The 14,702-nt window shown below is 37.5% G+C and overlaps 1 protein-coding gene across 7 annotated transcripts in view; it reads right to left on the bottom strand.

The window, feature by feature from the left end:
• Positions 1-14,702, bottom strand: part of MYO6 (myosin VI) — a 155,991-nt gene that overhangs the window by 64,965 nt on the left and 76,324 nt on the right. For all 7 annotated transcript variants that reach the window (XM_032339239.1, XM_032339235.1, XM_032339241.1 and 4 more), the window contains exons 8-10: positions 12,266-12,363; positions 4,144-4,308; positions 1,253-1,333 (exon numbers count right to left, since the gene is read on the bottom strand). In XM_032339239.1, the coding sequence (XP_032195130.1) occupies positions 1,253-1,333; positions 4,144-4,308; positions 12,266-12,363 (344 nt within the window). The remainder of the gene's footprint in view (positions 1-1,252; positions 1,334-4,143; positions 4,309-12,265; positions 12,364-14,702) is intronic.

Consider the following 14,702-nt stretch of genomic DNA (forward strand, 5'->3'; position numbering starts at 1 on the left):
TTGAGATCTTCTCTCTCCCTCTCCCTTCCCCTCTATCTCTCCCTCCACTCTATGAGCATTCTCTCTCTCTAATAAATAAATAAAATCTTTAAAAAATAAATAAAAATAAAATGATAAAGTTTAACAAATAAATTAACTGTACTCATCTGTTTAGAATTTGAAATAATGGGAATTTTTGTTTGTTTTCTGTTCTTTTCAAGGAACATATTAAAGATATAATTCATCTCACTCATTTTGAAAGGAGTCAAAATCATCTGATTCACACATTTAAAACTGGATATAATAAAAACTGTACAATTAAACATTCCATATAAAACTTTAAATAGAGAGACAAAATGAACTAGTCCCTAAAATTAATCCTGACTCAGTATTTCATAATTTAACCTCCTGGAGTAGATAGAACTTAATACTACTTATTACTTGAACATTACATATTGAAATTTATAAGAGTTATAGATTTTTAGGTTAAGGATTTAATGTTTTAAAAATAATAATAGTATAATTACATCTAATTGCCCTTAGAAACATAATAAGTAAAACGTAAATATAAGACTTTCCATAGGGGCGCCTGGGTGGCTTAGTGGGTTAAAGCCTCTGCCTTTGGCTCAGGTCATGATCCCAGGGTCCTGGGATCAAGCCCTGCATCCAGCTCTCTGCTCAGTGGGGAGCCTGCTTCCCTTCCTCTCTCTCTGCCTCCCTCTCTGCCTGCTTGTGATCTCTGTCTGTCAAATAAATAAATAAAATCTTAAAAAAAAAAAAAAAGAGACTTTCCATAGTATATTGCAGAAATATGTTTTAAAGAGAAATATAACAATACATAAGCATTAGTTCACAAGAATGCTTACTCTATTTAATGTCTACTTCAAAGCTTACTTTGGCCTTAAAGTAGAAAATAAATTATGGACGTATTTTATACTAAAGTCCAAGTGGGTAATGTGAGAGTAAGTTAAAAATTTTATTAGCAAAGGATAATTCTTAGGCAATTAAAATACCCTCATGTGGGGGAAAAAGAACAGAAGGATAGCAGTGCACTGAGGCCTAACTAAGAAAAACCAAACTTACAGCTTTGGTAGATACCAACAGAGGCATAAAGTACTACACTGCAAGAAAGACTTAGATGAGCATTTTGTTTTTTAAGTATAAGCCTAAAAGTAAGAAATATTATTGGGGCTCCAAAATAAAAAATATATCTTTGAGTATGATTTTTTTTTTGTATTAAGGATTTTAATTTAAAAACAACAGTCTACTATACCTCAGGACTTTTTCGGTTCTGTAAAATCTGTTTGTCAGTTTCTTTGTTAGCAAAGTATCTAGTGCAGCCTCGGTTTAAATACTAGGAAAAAGAAATATAAGTATAACAAATACAATCCACATGAAAATAATACAAAAGAAAACACAATTTATCAATACAGTGGTAAACAAAAAGAACTTTTAAATATAACCTAAATATCATTTAATCTCTCGATTACAACTGATAACTTCTATATATTATAAACATTTTTACTCCTACTAATCAAACCAGGGATATTTAAAATTCTGATTTTTGAAAGCAGATTAAATTAAACAGTAACATAACTATAACTATTCTTGCTATCCATTCTTATTCTATCCAAGCTTTATTTCTATTCAAGGATCTTTGCATGACTGTAACAAATGCTCATAAAACATAAGCAAAAATATTTGAATATCTGAATAATGCAATCTTTTAAACCTTTTATTTTCTAAAATACATGAGTAGTTACAAATGTTTTCAAATAGTATCCCTACAATTCTTGATGTACTATTTTGGACAAAGTAGTGACAAAAAATTTTTTGGAACTGTTGAACACTACTTTGGAATTCTCTGTCTTTATGACCTTAACTATGAGTTGTAATCTATGAGTTGAAGACATAAACTAATCCACAGAAAAACCTGATGAAACTATCAACACACTTTCAAGGCACTTGAAGGCAGAATCATTTGGGGGAAGGGATATAGAGATATGCATGTGCATGCATGAGAGTAATAACCAAGACAGCAGATATATTTGGGTGAAAGACAATACTGTTACTCTAGTCTCCTCCTAACCAGTTTAAGAACTCTGGGAAGTGAAGAAATCAAGGCTCCCAGTTCATATTACAGAGGCAGGAAACTCTCTAACCTGATAAAGAATTTCAGTAACTACCTTCTGAGGATGACTGCCATTGTGCCAGGAAAAGTTATACATTCTAAGATACACAGAAAAATATGCTCTCAAGCCTCCAAACAGAAAGAAATGCTAAATTAAGAATAGTCACATTACTTTACTATTAACTCAGAGCCAACAACATCACATCATCATTATTAAATTTCATATGATTCATAGTAACTTATATTCCTTTTCTAAAAATCATTGTATAGAAGTATCTCTGCTATCTTCCTGATTATAATGTGAGCAACTAACTTCAAATTCCAACTGATTTAATGAGTTCTAGAGAAGGTGAGACATTGTAGAAGTAGATGGATAGGCGTAGTTGTAAAGCATTGTAAAACAGTAGTTTTAGGTTTTCCAAATACATATTAAAAGAAACTGACTGAAGTAATAAAAGCTGAATTGCAAACATAAACACAGACACAGAGAACAATAATTAAATATAATATGTGTCATGATTCTTATGTGGAGAACTCCTATCCAAAGAGGATTATCCAGAATCACCTGGAGAACTTTACTCAAACTTCATTCCTTACCCATTCTCATAATCCTGCATATTCCTCACAAGGACACTGTTCCCTAGCTGTGAATTTATAAACCGCTAGCCATCTCCAGTCTGACCACTTCTTGAAACTCTATTAGCTTGTGATTCTTGGCACTCCTCATTTTCCTTGTACTTATCGTATAATCCCACTTGGGCTTTCCTTCTTGGGCAACTCTTCACCACCCATACTCTTCAACTCTAGAGTCTGGATACTGGCACATGCTATTCTACATTATACAATCTCTCTGGACAATCTCATCTACTCACTGTCATAGTTTTAATTACCACCAGAGTACTGACATCTCCCAAACCTATCACGACAGCACTAATAATCATCTTCAGATTAGGATACCCAACCATCTTCTAATCCTCTCCCTAAGGTGATCATAAGTTCCAAAATTAACTCAACCTATATGCCACAAATCTTCCATCTGGCCCTCGTGTGGTATTTACACCCACCCAGTTACCCTAGTCAAATTTTTCTCCTTCTTCCTACCATACTCAGTCTCCAATTCCTATCACTTTACCTCCCAATATTTTGGACATCCCATACTCTCTAACCAAATTCAGGCCCTAAGTAACTTACTTCAGTGAGAGCCATAAGATTTCCAACAAATTTACCCCTACTTGCATTTTCTATCCATTCCCTACCCCACCCTCTTCAAGATACCCTCCATTTTAAAGCCAGAGGTAAGCACAGACCTATCCAACTTTCTACTTAAATCCCTTCAATAGCTTCTTATTAACTACAGAAGACCAAACTTTCTACCCTCAACTCCCACCATTTCCTGCCTTACCCTTTCAACTGTTTCTTGCCTTTCTTTGTTCACCTTTTTGCATCTAGTAGGAATAGTCTTTGCATCTTTCTTTCTCTAGTTAACACTTGAAAATCCTTCAGGATTCTGATCAAACATCAGTTGTTCCTTGAAGTTTTTCCAAAATTCCCAGCATCCTATGCATATCTCTTTCTTAATCTTAAAACCTATCAGTCAGGCTTTGTGTTTGTACGTGTGTGTGTTTCACACCAGATTCTAAGTTGCTCATGAGCAGGAACTGCTCATCTTTTTCACCGAGGCACAATGCCTGGTACCAAAAAAGCAAGCAATAAATATTTACTGTTGAATTCAAGTCAAAGAAAACTCTAAAAAGTAGCATTACAACAGAACTAATATAGATTTCTTATTGAGTTTAAATTGATAAGTGGTTTCCCATCTATCCTTTTATCTTTCTGATTACATATCTCTTCATATAGTATTATATTATAAATTCAGCAGTAAATCTCAATAGAAACCTACATTCTATCATGTTACACTGGATGCAATAGAAGCTATATCCAACTAGATATAAGAATCCATTAAAGTAAGTTTTAGAATTGAAGTCAATTAAATTTGCAAAAACTCTTAAGTAATTTCTTTTAATCCAACCTACCCGAAAATTATCTGGGGAGCTCAAATGAAGTTTTTCCCTAATATCTTCAGAAGCACCAGCACACAACCTATAAAAGATATGGTAATTCCTTTCCTCTTTGCCTTGAACACAGATTCTAGATTTCTCTAGAAGGTAATGTGAAACAAACCCTCCAACAACTGAACTCTGAAAAACAAAACAGAGAGAAAATACATTTTTGCATTTAAGGTCTGAAAGTATCTTTGGGGTAAATACCCAGGAGTGCAATGGCAGGGTCATAGGGAAGTTCTTTTTTTTTTTTAATTTTTTTTATTTTTTATAAACATGTATTTTTATCCCCAGGGGTACAGGTCTGTGAATCAGCACTCACCAAAGCACATACCCTCTCCAATGCCCATAACCCCACACCTCCTTATCCCACCCCCCTCCCCCCAGCAACCCTCAGTTTGTTTTGTAAGATTAAGAGTCACTTATGGTTTGTCTCCCTCCCAATCCCATCTTGTTTCATTGATTCTTCTCCTACCCACTTAAGCCCCCATGTTGCATCACCACTTCCTCATATCAGGGAGATAATATGATAGTTGTCTTTCTCTGCTTGACTTATTTCGCTAAGCATAATATGCTCTAGTTCCATCCATGTTGTCGCAAATGGCAAGATTTCATTTTCCTTTGATGGCTGCATAGTATTCCATTGTGTATATATACCACATCTTCTTGATCCACTCATCTGTTGATGGACATCTAGGTTCTTTCCATAGTTTGGCTATTGTAGACATTGCTGCTATAAACATTCAGGTGCACGTGCCCCTTTGGATCACTACGTTTGTACCCTTAGGGTAAATACCCAGTAGTGCAATTGCTGGGTGATAGGGCAGTTCTATTTTCAACATTTTGAGGAACCTCCATGCTGTTTTCCAGAGTGGCTGCACCAGCTTGCATTCCCACCAACAGTGGAGGAGGGTTCCCCTTTCTCCGCATCCTTGCCAGCATGTCATTTCCTGACTTGTTGATTTTAGCCATTCTGACTGGTGTGAGGTGATATCTCATTGTGGTTTTGATTTGTATTTCCCTGATGCCGAGTGACATGGAGCACTTTTTCATGTGTCTGTTGGCCATCTGGATGTCTTCTTTGCAGAAATGTCTGTTCATGTCCTCTGCCCATTTCTTGATTGGATTATTTGTTCTTTGGGTGTTGAGTTTGCTAAGTTCTTTATAGATTTTGGACACTAGTCCTTATCTGATAGGTCGTTTGCAAATATCTTCTCCCATTCTGTCAGTTGTCTTTTGATTTTGTTAACTGTTTCCTTTGCTGTGCAAAAGCTTTTGATCTTGATGAAATCCCAATAGTTCATTTTTGCCCTTGCTTCCCTTGCCTTTGGCGATGTTCCTAGAAAGATTTTGCTGCGGTTGAGGTCGAAGAGGTTGCTGCCTGTGTTGTCCTCAAGGATTTTGATGGATTCCTTTCTCACACCGAGGCCCTTCATCCATTTTGAGTCTATTTTTGTGTGTGGTGTAAGGAAATGGTCCAATTTCATTTTTCTGCATGTGGCTGTCCAATTTTCCCAACACCACTTATTGAAGAGGCTGTCTTTTTGCCATTGGACATTCTTTCCTGCTTTGTCGAAGGTTAGTTGACCATAGAGTTGAGGGTCTATTTCTGGGCTCTCTATTCTGTTCCATTGATCTATGTGTCTGTTTTTGTGCCAGTACCACGCTGTCTTGATGATGACAGCTTTGTAATAGAGCTTGAAGTCCGGAATTGTGATGCCACCAACGTTGGCTTTCTTTTTCAATATCCCTTTGGCTATTCGAGGTCTTTTCTGGTTCCATATAAATTTTAGAATTATTTGTTCCATTTCTTTGAAAAAGATGGATGGTACTTTGATAGGAATTGCATTAAATGTGTAGATTGCTTTAGGTAGCATAGACATTTTCACAATATTTATTCTTCCAATCCAGGAGCATGGAACATTTTTCCATTTCTTTGTGTCTTCCTCAATTTCTTTCATAAGTACTTTATAGTTTTCTGAGTATAGATTCTGTGCCTCTTTGGTTAGGTTTATTCCTAGATATCTTATGGTTTGGGGTGCAATTGTAAATGGGATTGACTCCTTAATTTCTCTTTCTTCTGTCTAGTTGTTGGTGTAGAGAAGTGCAACTGATTTCTGTGCATTGATTTTATATCCTGACACTTTACTGAATTCCTGTACAAGTTCTAGCAGTTTTGGAGTGGAGTCTTCTGGGTTTTCCACATAGAGTATCATATCATCTGCAAAGAGTGATAATTTGACTTCTTCTTTGCCGATTTGGATGCCTTTAATTTCCTTTTGTTGTCTGATTGCTGAGGCTAGGACGTCTAGTACTATGTTGAATAGCAGTAGTGATAATGGACATCTCTGCCGTGTTCCTGACCTTAGCGGAAAAGCTTTCAGTTTTTCTCCATTAAGAACGATATTTGCGGTGGGTTTTTCATAGATGGCTTTGATGATATTGAGGTATGTGCCCTCCATCCCTACACTTTGAAGAGTTTTGATCAGGAAGGGATGCTGTACTTTGTCAAATGCTTTTTCAGCATCTATTGAGAGTATCATATGGTTCTTGTTCTTTCTTTTATTGATGTGTTGTATCACATTGACTGATTTGCGGATGTTGAACCAACCTTGCAGCCCTGGAATAAATCCCACTTGGTCGTGGTGAATAATCATTTTAATGTACTGTTATCACCCTCGACCCGCAAGGACGACAAGAAGCCTGGTTCGGATGCATCTTCTCTCTCTTTATTTCCACAAGTCTACACACTTATATACGCTTACATGACCAATCAGCGAGCAGGGTACAGAAGGGAGCGAATCAGGCTGTGCACCTATACGAACAACTTCGCTAGCAACCAATGCTGTTTACTTCCTCTTTGGGCGTTCCGCTTAGTCTCACGAGGCAATCCTAACCTGGCAACTAGCCAGGCGCTATCTTTTAATGGCGGAGGCGGCCTGGCCAGGGGCCTGCCTCCGACATACTGTTGAATCCTATTGGCTAGTATTTTGGTGAGAATTTTCGCATCTGTGTTCATCAAGGATATTGGTCTATACCTCTCTTTTTTGATGGGATCCTTGTCTGGTTTTGGGATCAAGGTGATGCTGGCCTCATAAAATGAGTTTGGAAGTTTTCCTTCCATTGCTATTTTTTGGAACAGTTTCAGGAGAATAGGAATTAGTTCTTCTTTAAATGTTTGGTAGAATTCCCCCGGGAAGCCGTCTGGCCCTGGGCTTTTGTTTGTTTGGAGATTTTTTTTTTTTTAAAGATTTTATTTATTTATTTGACAGAGAGAGATCACAAGTAGGCAGAGAGGCAGGCAGAGAGAGAGAGAGGAGGAAGCAGGCTCCCTGCTGAGCAGAGAGCCCAATGTGGGACTCGATCCCAGGACCCTGAGATCATGACCTGAGCCGAAGGCAGCGGCTTAACCCACTGAGCCACCCAGGCACCCCTGTTTGGAGATTTTTAATGACTATTTCAATCTCCTTACTAGTTAAGAGTCTGTTCAGGCTTTCTATTTCTTCCTGGTTCAGTTGTGGTAGTTTATATGTTTCTAGGAATGCATCCATTTCTTCCAGATTGTCAAATTTGTTGGCATAGAGTTGCTCATAGTATGTTCTTATAATAGTTTGTATTTCTTTGGTGTTAGTTGTGATCTCTCCTCTTTCATTCATGATTTTATTTATTTGGGTCCTTTCTCTTTTCTTTTTGATATGTCTGGCCAGGGGTTTATCAATTTTATTAATTCTTTCAAAGAACCAGCTCCTAGTTTCGTTGATTTGCTCTATTGTCTTTTTGGTTTCTATTTCATTGATTTCTGCTCTGATCTTTATGATTTCTCTTCTCCTGCTGGGCTTGGGGTTTCTTTCTTGTTCTTTCTCCAGCTTCTTTAGGTGTAGGGTTACGTTGTGTACCTGATACCTTTCTTGTTTCTTCAGGAAGGCTTGTACCGCTATATATTTTCCTCTCAGGACTGCCTTTGTTGTGTCCCACAGATTTTGAACCATTGTATTTTCATTATCATTTGTTTCCATGATTTTTTTCAATTCTTCTTTAATTTCCCGGTTGACCCATTCATTCTTTAGAAGGATGCTGTTTAGTCTCCATGTATTTGGGTTCTTTCCAAACTTCCTCTTGTGGTTGAGTTCTAGCTTCAGAGCACTGTGGTCTGAAAATATGCAGGGAATGATCCCAATCTTTTGATACCAGTTGAGTCCTGATTTAGGACCGAGGATGTGATCTATTCTGGAGAATGCTCCATGTGCACTAGAGAAGAATGTGTATTCTGTTGCTTTGGGATGAAATGTTCTGAATATATTTGTGATGTCCATCTGGTCCAGTGTGTCGTTTAAGGCCTTTATTTCCTTGCTGATCTTTTGCTTGGATGATCTGTCCATTTCAGTGAGGGGAGTGTTAAAGTCCCCTACTATTATTGTATTATTGTTGATGTGTTTCTTTGATTTTGTTATTAATTGGTTTATATAGTTGGCTGCTCCCACGTTGGGGGCATAGATATTTAAAATTGTTAAATCTTCTTGTTGGACAGACCCTTTGAGTATGATATAGTGTCCTTCCTCATCTCTTATTATAGTCTTTGGCTTAAAATCTAATTGATCTGATATAAGGATTGCCACTCCTGCTTTCTTCTGATGTCCATTAGCATGGTAAATTCTTTTCCACCCCCTCACTTTAAATCTGGAGGTGTCTTCGGGCTTAAAATGAGTTTCTTGGAGGCAACATATAGATGGGTTTTGTTTTTTTATCCATTCTGATACCCTGTGTCTTTTGACAGGGGCATTTAGCCCATTAACATTCAGGGTAACTATTGAGAGATATGAATTTAGTGCCATTGTATTGCCTGTAAGGTGACTGTTACTGTATATTGTCTCTGTTCCTTACTGATCTACCACTTGTAGGCTCTCTCTTTGCTTAGAGGACCCCTTTCAATATTTCCTGTAGAGCTGGTTTGGTGTTTGCAAATTCTTTCAGTTTTTGTTTGTCCTGGAAGCTTTTAATCTCTCCTCTATTTTCAATGATAGCCTAGCTGGATATAGTATTCTTGGCTGCATGTTTTTCTCATTTAGTGCTCTGAAAATATCATGCCAGCTCTTTCTGGCCTGCCAGGTCTCTGTGCATAAGTCAGCTGCCAATCTAATATTTTTACCATTGTATGTTACAGACTTCTTTTCCCGGGCTGCTTTCAGGATTTTCTCTTTGTCACTGAGACTTGTAAATTTTACTATTAGGTGACGGGCTGTGGGCCTATTCTTATTGATTTTGAGGGGCGTTCTCTGAACCTCCTGAATTTTGATGCTCGTTCCCTTTGCCATATTGGGGAAATTCTCCCCAATAATTCTCTCCAGTATACCTTCTGCTCCCCTCTCTCTTTCTTCTTCTTCTGGAATCCCAATTATCCTAATGTTGTTTAGTCTTATGGTGTCACTTATCTCTCGAATTCTCCCCTCGTGGTCCAGTAGCTGTCTGTCCCTCTTTTGCTCAGCTTCTTTATTCTGTATCATTTGGTCTTCTATATCACTAATTCTTTCTTCTGCCTCATTTAACCTAGCAATGAGAGCCTCCATTTTTGATTGCACCTCATTAATAGCTTTTTTGATTTCAACTTGGTTAGATTTTAGTTCTTTTATTTCTCCAGAAAGGGCTTTTATATCTCCCGAGAGGGTTTCTCTAATATCTTCCATGCCTTTTTTGAGCCCAGCTAGAACCTTGAGAATTGTCATTCTGAACTCTAGATCTGATATATTACCAATGTCTGTATTGATTAGGTCCCTAGCCTTCGGTACTGCCTCGTGTTCTTTTTTTTGTGGTGAATTTTTCTGTCTTGTCATTTAGTCCAGATAAGAGTATATGAAGGAGCAAGTAAAATACTAAAAGGGTGGCAACAACCCCAGGACAATATGCTTTAACCAAATCAGAAGAGATCCCAAATCGTGAGGGGGGAGAAAGGGGATAAAAAGAGGTGCAAAAAGAAAGAAAGAAAAAAGAAAAAATAAATAAAAGAATTTAAAAAAAGAAAACGAATAAAGAAAAATATAAAAAGGAAAAAATATATATATTTGATAAACTAGTTAAAAAACGTTAAAAAAGAAAAGGGTAAAAGTTAAAAAATTTTAGCAGAAGAAAAGAAAAAAAAATGAAAAAAAAAATTAACTGCAAGACTAGAAAAATCACAGGGAAAACAAAAAAGAAAATCACAGGGAGAAAGCCATGAATTCCATGCTTTGCTTTCTCCTCCTCTGGAATTCTGCTGCTCTCCTTGGTATTGAAACCGCACTCCTTGGTAGGTGAACTTGGTCTTGGCTGGATTTCTTGTTGATCTTCTGGGGAAGGGGCCTGGTGTAGTGATTCTCAAGTGTCTTTGCCCCAGGAGGAATTGCACCGCCCTTACCAGGGGCCGGGCTGAGTAATCCACTCGGGTTTGCTTTCAGGAGCTTTTGTTCCCTGAGCGCTTTCGTAGAGTTCCGGAGGACAGGAATACAAATGGCGGCCTCCTGGTCTCCGGCCCAGAGGAGCCGAGAGCCCAGGGGTCCCACTCCTCAGTGTGTCCTCAGAGAACAGCGCCCAGTTACTCCCGTCTGCCTGACCTCCGGCCGCGCTCCAAGCTCACCGAGCCTGCGACCGGTTCAAGGTAATCCCGAGCTGTGATCTTACTGTCGGCTCTGTCTCTGTAGCCGGCTTTCCCGTTCCAATACCCGCAAGCTCTGCGACACTCAGACACCCCCAATCCTTCTGTGACCCTGCGGGAGCTGAGGCCACACTGACCCCGCGTGGGCTTCACCCCGGTTTAGCCTCTGGAGCGATGTCCCTCAGCGGAACAGACTTTTAAAAGTCCCAATTTTGTGCTCCGTTGCTCCGCCTATTGCCAGGAGCCGGCCCCTCCCCCCAAGGTCTATCTTCCCGTCGCTTTGGATTCACTTCTCCGCAGGTCCTACCTTTCAGAAAGTGGTTGTTTTTCTGTTTCCAGAATTGCTGTTCTTCTTCTCTTCAATCTGCCGATGGATTTGCAGGTGTTTGCAATCTTTAGATAAGCTATCTAGCTGATCTCCTGCTAGCTGAAGTAGTCTCAGCCTGCTACTTCTCCGCCATCTTGACTCTCAATCAGAAGTTCTATTTTTAATTTCTTGAGGAATCTCCACACTGTTCAAAGATGCTGCACCAACCTGCATTCCCACCAACAGTGTAAGAGGGTTCCCCTTTCTCCACATCCTCTCCAATACATGTTGTTTCCTGTTTTGTTAATTTTGGCCATTCTAACTGGTGTAAGGTGATATCTCAATGTGGTTTTAATTTGAATCTCCCTGAGGGCTAATGATGATGAACATTTTCTCATGTGTCTGATAGCCATTTGTATGTCTTGATTGGAGAAGTGTCTGTTCATATCTTCTTCCCATTTTTTTTTTTAAAGATTTTATTTATTTATTTGACAGAGAGAGATTACAAGTAGGCAGAGAGAGAGAGGAGGAAGCAGGCTCCCTGCTGAGCAGAAAGCCCGATGCGGGACTCGATCCCAGGACCCTGAGATCATGACCTGAGCCGAAGGCAGCGGCTTAACCCACTGAGTTTGCCTGTTTCATGTGTTTTGAGTTTGAGGAGTTCATTATAGATCCTGGATATCAACCTTTTGTCTGTACTGAAAGTATAACCTACCAATGTTGAATTATTCTTCTAATGAACATTTGTCTATATCAAAGAGGTTATAACAGTTATCAAGTAAAGGGAAAAAAAGAAGATAACTAAATAAATGTAAGCTTACAATATTTATGAAAGTCATACTGAATATATATATTCTCCCAATTACCTAAAGTAAAGAGAGAAACTCAAATGGATTTACCAGGAGTTCAGTGACAGCACCAATTCTGTCAAGACCCTTGTGTTTTTCTTTTTCTTTCTTTCTTTTTTTTTTTTTTTTTTATGTAGGCTCCAGACCCAATACAGAGCCCAGTATGGCGCTTGAACTCATGACCCTGAAATCCAGACCTGAACTGAGATCAAGAGTTGGACATTTAACCAACAAAGCCATCCACGTGCCCCAAGACCCTTGTGTTTTTCACAAACACTTCCCAAAGATACCATCCCAAAACTCATTCTCACTTACCTTTTCATTGAAATGTATTTCTACAAATTTTCCAAATCTACTGCTATTATTGTTGCGAACAGTCTTTGCATTTCCAAAGGCTTCTAAGAGTGGGTTAGCTATTGAAAAAGAAATAAAAATATTTCATCAAAAAAACAGCATGAAGGAAAATTAAAAAACAATATGCATAGTGTGTTTCCTTATTAATACAAAAAAATGTTTTCAAAAATATTACCATGAAGGAATTTACATGTAATATTGAATCCCTCAAATATCTATTGATTACCACTATATTCAGGCTCTAGTAAAGTATAGAAGATGGGGAAACTACTCAAATTATGTAATAAGAAAATGTAAATGGTAAAGGAAAGACTAAATTTTAAAGTCATTAGGTTACAAAATTCAGAACTCAACTTTAAAAATTACTCCCTATATATTTAAAGGTTTTCACAAGTACATCAGCCCTAAAGGAATAGGAACTATAATATAGAGTAAACAGCAAAACCCTGGTGAACAAAATACACGCAAGAAGTTATTAGTTGACTTACTTTCCTAAAATATTTTATATATTAATAAAGCCTCCATACTTAATATTTTCATGTACATCCAACAAAATCTAACATACAAGCTAGAGAATAAAAAAGATCCTCAGAACAACAGTTTTTAAAATCCCAGCCTACAAAAGACTCATTTTAGATGTAAAGACACATACAGATTGAAAGTGAAAGGGTAGAGAAATATTTATCACACAAAAGTCAGAGTAGCAATACTTCTATCAGACAAACTAGACTTTTTTTTCTTGTATTGTTTTTATCCTGCTTTGGTGACAGGGTGGCACGGTCTCATAGAATGATTTTAAATATGTTCCCTCCATTCCATTATTTGTAAGACTTTGATAAAGACTGTCATTATTATTATTTTGTTAATGTTTTGGTAGAATTCACAAAGCCCATGTGGTCTTAGCCTTTTCTGTGCTGGGAGATTTTTGATTCCTAACTCAATTTCCATTCTTTTTATTGGGGTAAGAAGATTTCCTATTTCTTGGATTCAAGATTCATGATTCAATTGTGGTAACTTGTGTGTGTTTAGGAATCATCCTGTTTTTGTCTAAGTTACCTGACTTGTTAGTATATAACTGTTCATAGTAATCTATTATCACACTATGTATGTATTTCTGGGGTTATCTGTCCTACTGTTTTACATTTCTCATTTTAGTTTTCAAGTCTTCTCCTTTTTCTTCTTTTTTTTTTTTAAGATTTTATTTATTTATTTGACAGAGAGAGAGATCACAAGTAGGCAGAGAGAGAGGGGGAAGCAGGCTCCCTGCTGAGAAGAGAGCCTGATGCGGGGCTCAATCCCAGGACACTGGGACCATGACCTGAGCTGAAGGCAGAGGCTTAACCCTCTGAGCCACCCCGGTACCCCACTTCTCCTTTTTTTCTTAATGTAGTTAAAGCAGTGTCAACTTTATCTTTTTTGGAAAAACTGGTCATTACTTTCATGTTATAATACTGCTATTGTCTCTGTTTTATTTATTTCTGATTCTTCTTTGTTTTTTCCTTCCTCTACGAAATTTCAGCATTTCACCTAAATTTATTCTTGTTCTAGGTCCTTATGGTGTAATGTTATTTATTTTCTTAATACAAGCATTTATAGCATAAATTTCACTCTAACATCTGCTTTTGCTGCATTCCATAGATTCTGGAATATTGTATTTTCTTTTTCCTTTGTTTTGAGACATATTTTGATTTACCATTTGATTTCTTATTTGGTCCACTGCTTGTACAGTAGTGTGTTATTTAATATTTACCATTAAATATATAATATTTACATTGTAGATTTTCCAGCCTTGTTTTATCTCTAGTCTTGTACCATTTTGGTTGGAGAATATACTTGGTATGACGTCAGTCTTCCTAAATTTCTAATAATTGCCATGTCTCTTTCTATGTGATTTAGTCAGGGAGTCTTCTGTGTACTTAAAGAAATGTGTATTCTATTTTTCTTGGATGGAATATATTATATTTATATTTTAGAACCATGGTTCCTAATGTATGCTTCAATAAAAAATGTTCTTGTTGAAAAAAAATAACTTTTGAGGGTACTCATTTAAAACAAACCATATCGGGGTACATGGGTGGCTCAGTCGTTAAGTGGCTGCCTTCGGCTCAGGTCATGATTCCAGGGTCCTGGGATCGAGCTCCACATCAGGCTCCCTGCTCAGTGGGAAGCCTGCTTCTCCCTCTCCCACTCCCCCAGCTTGTGTTCCCTTTCTTGCTGTGTCTTTATCAAATAAATAAATAAAATCTTAAAAAAAAAATCAGAGACGAGGTGGATGGGGGAATGGGTAAAATAAGTGAAGGGGATTAAAGAGTACACTTATCATGATAAGCACTGAGTAATGATGTACAGACTTGTTGAATCACCGTATTTTATACCTGAAACTAATATAACACTGTAT

Source organism: Mustela erminea, chromosome 4 (assembly GCF_009829155.1).
Source record: "Mustela erminea isolate mMusErm1 chromosome 4, mMusErm1.Pri, whole genome shotgun sequence".
Lineage (NCBI taxonomy): Eukaryota > Metazoa > Chordata > Mammalia > Carnivora > Mustelidae > Mustela > Mustela erminea.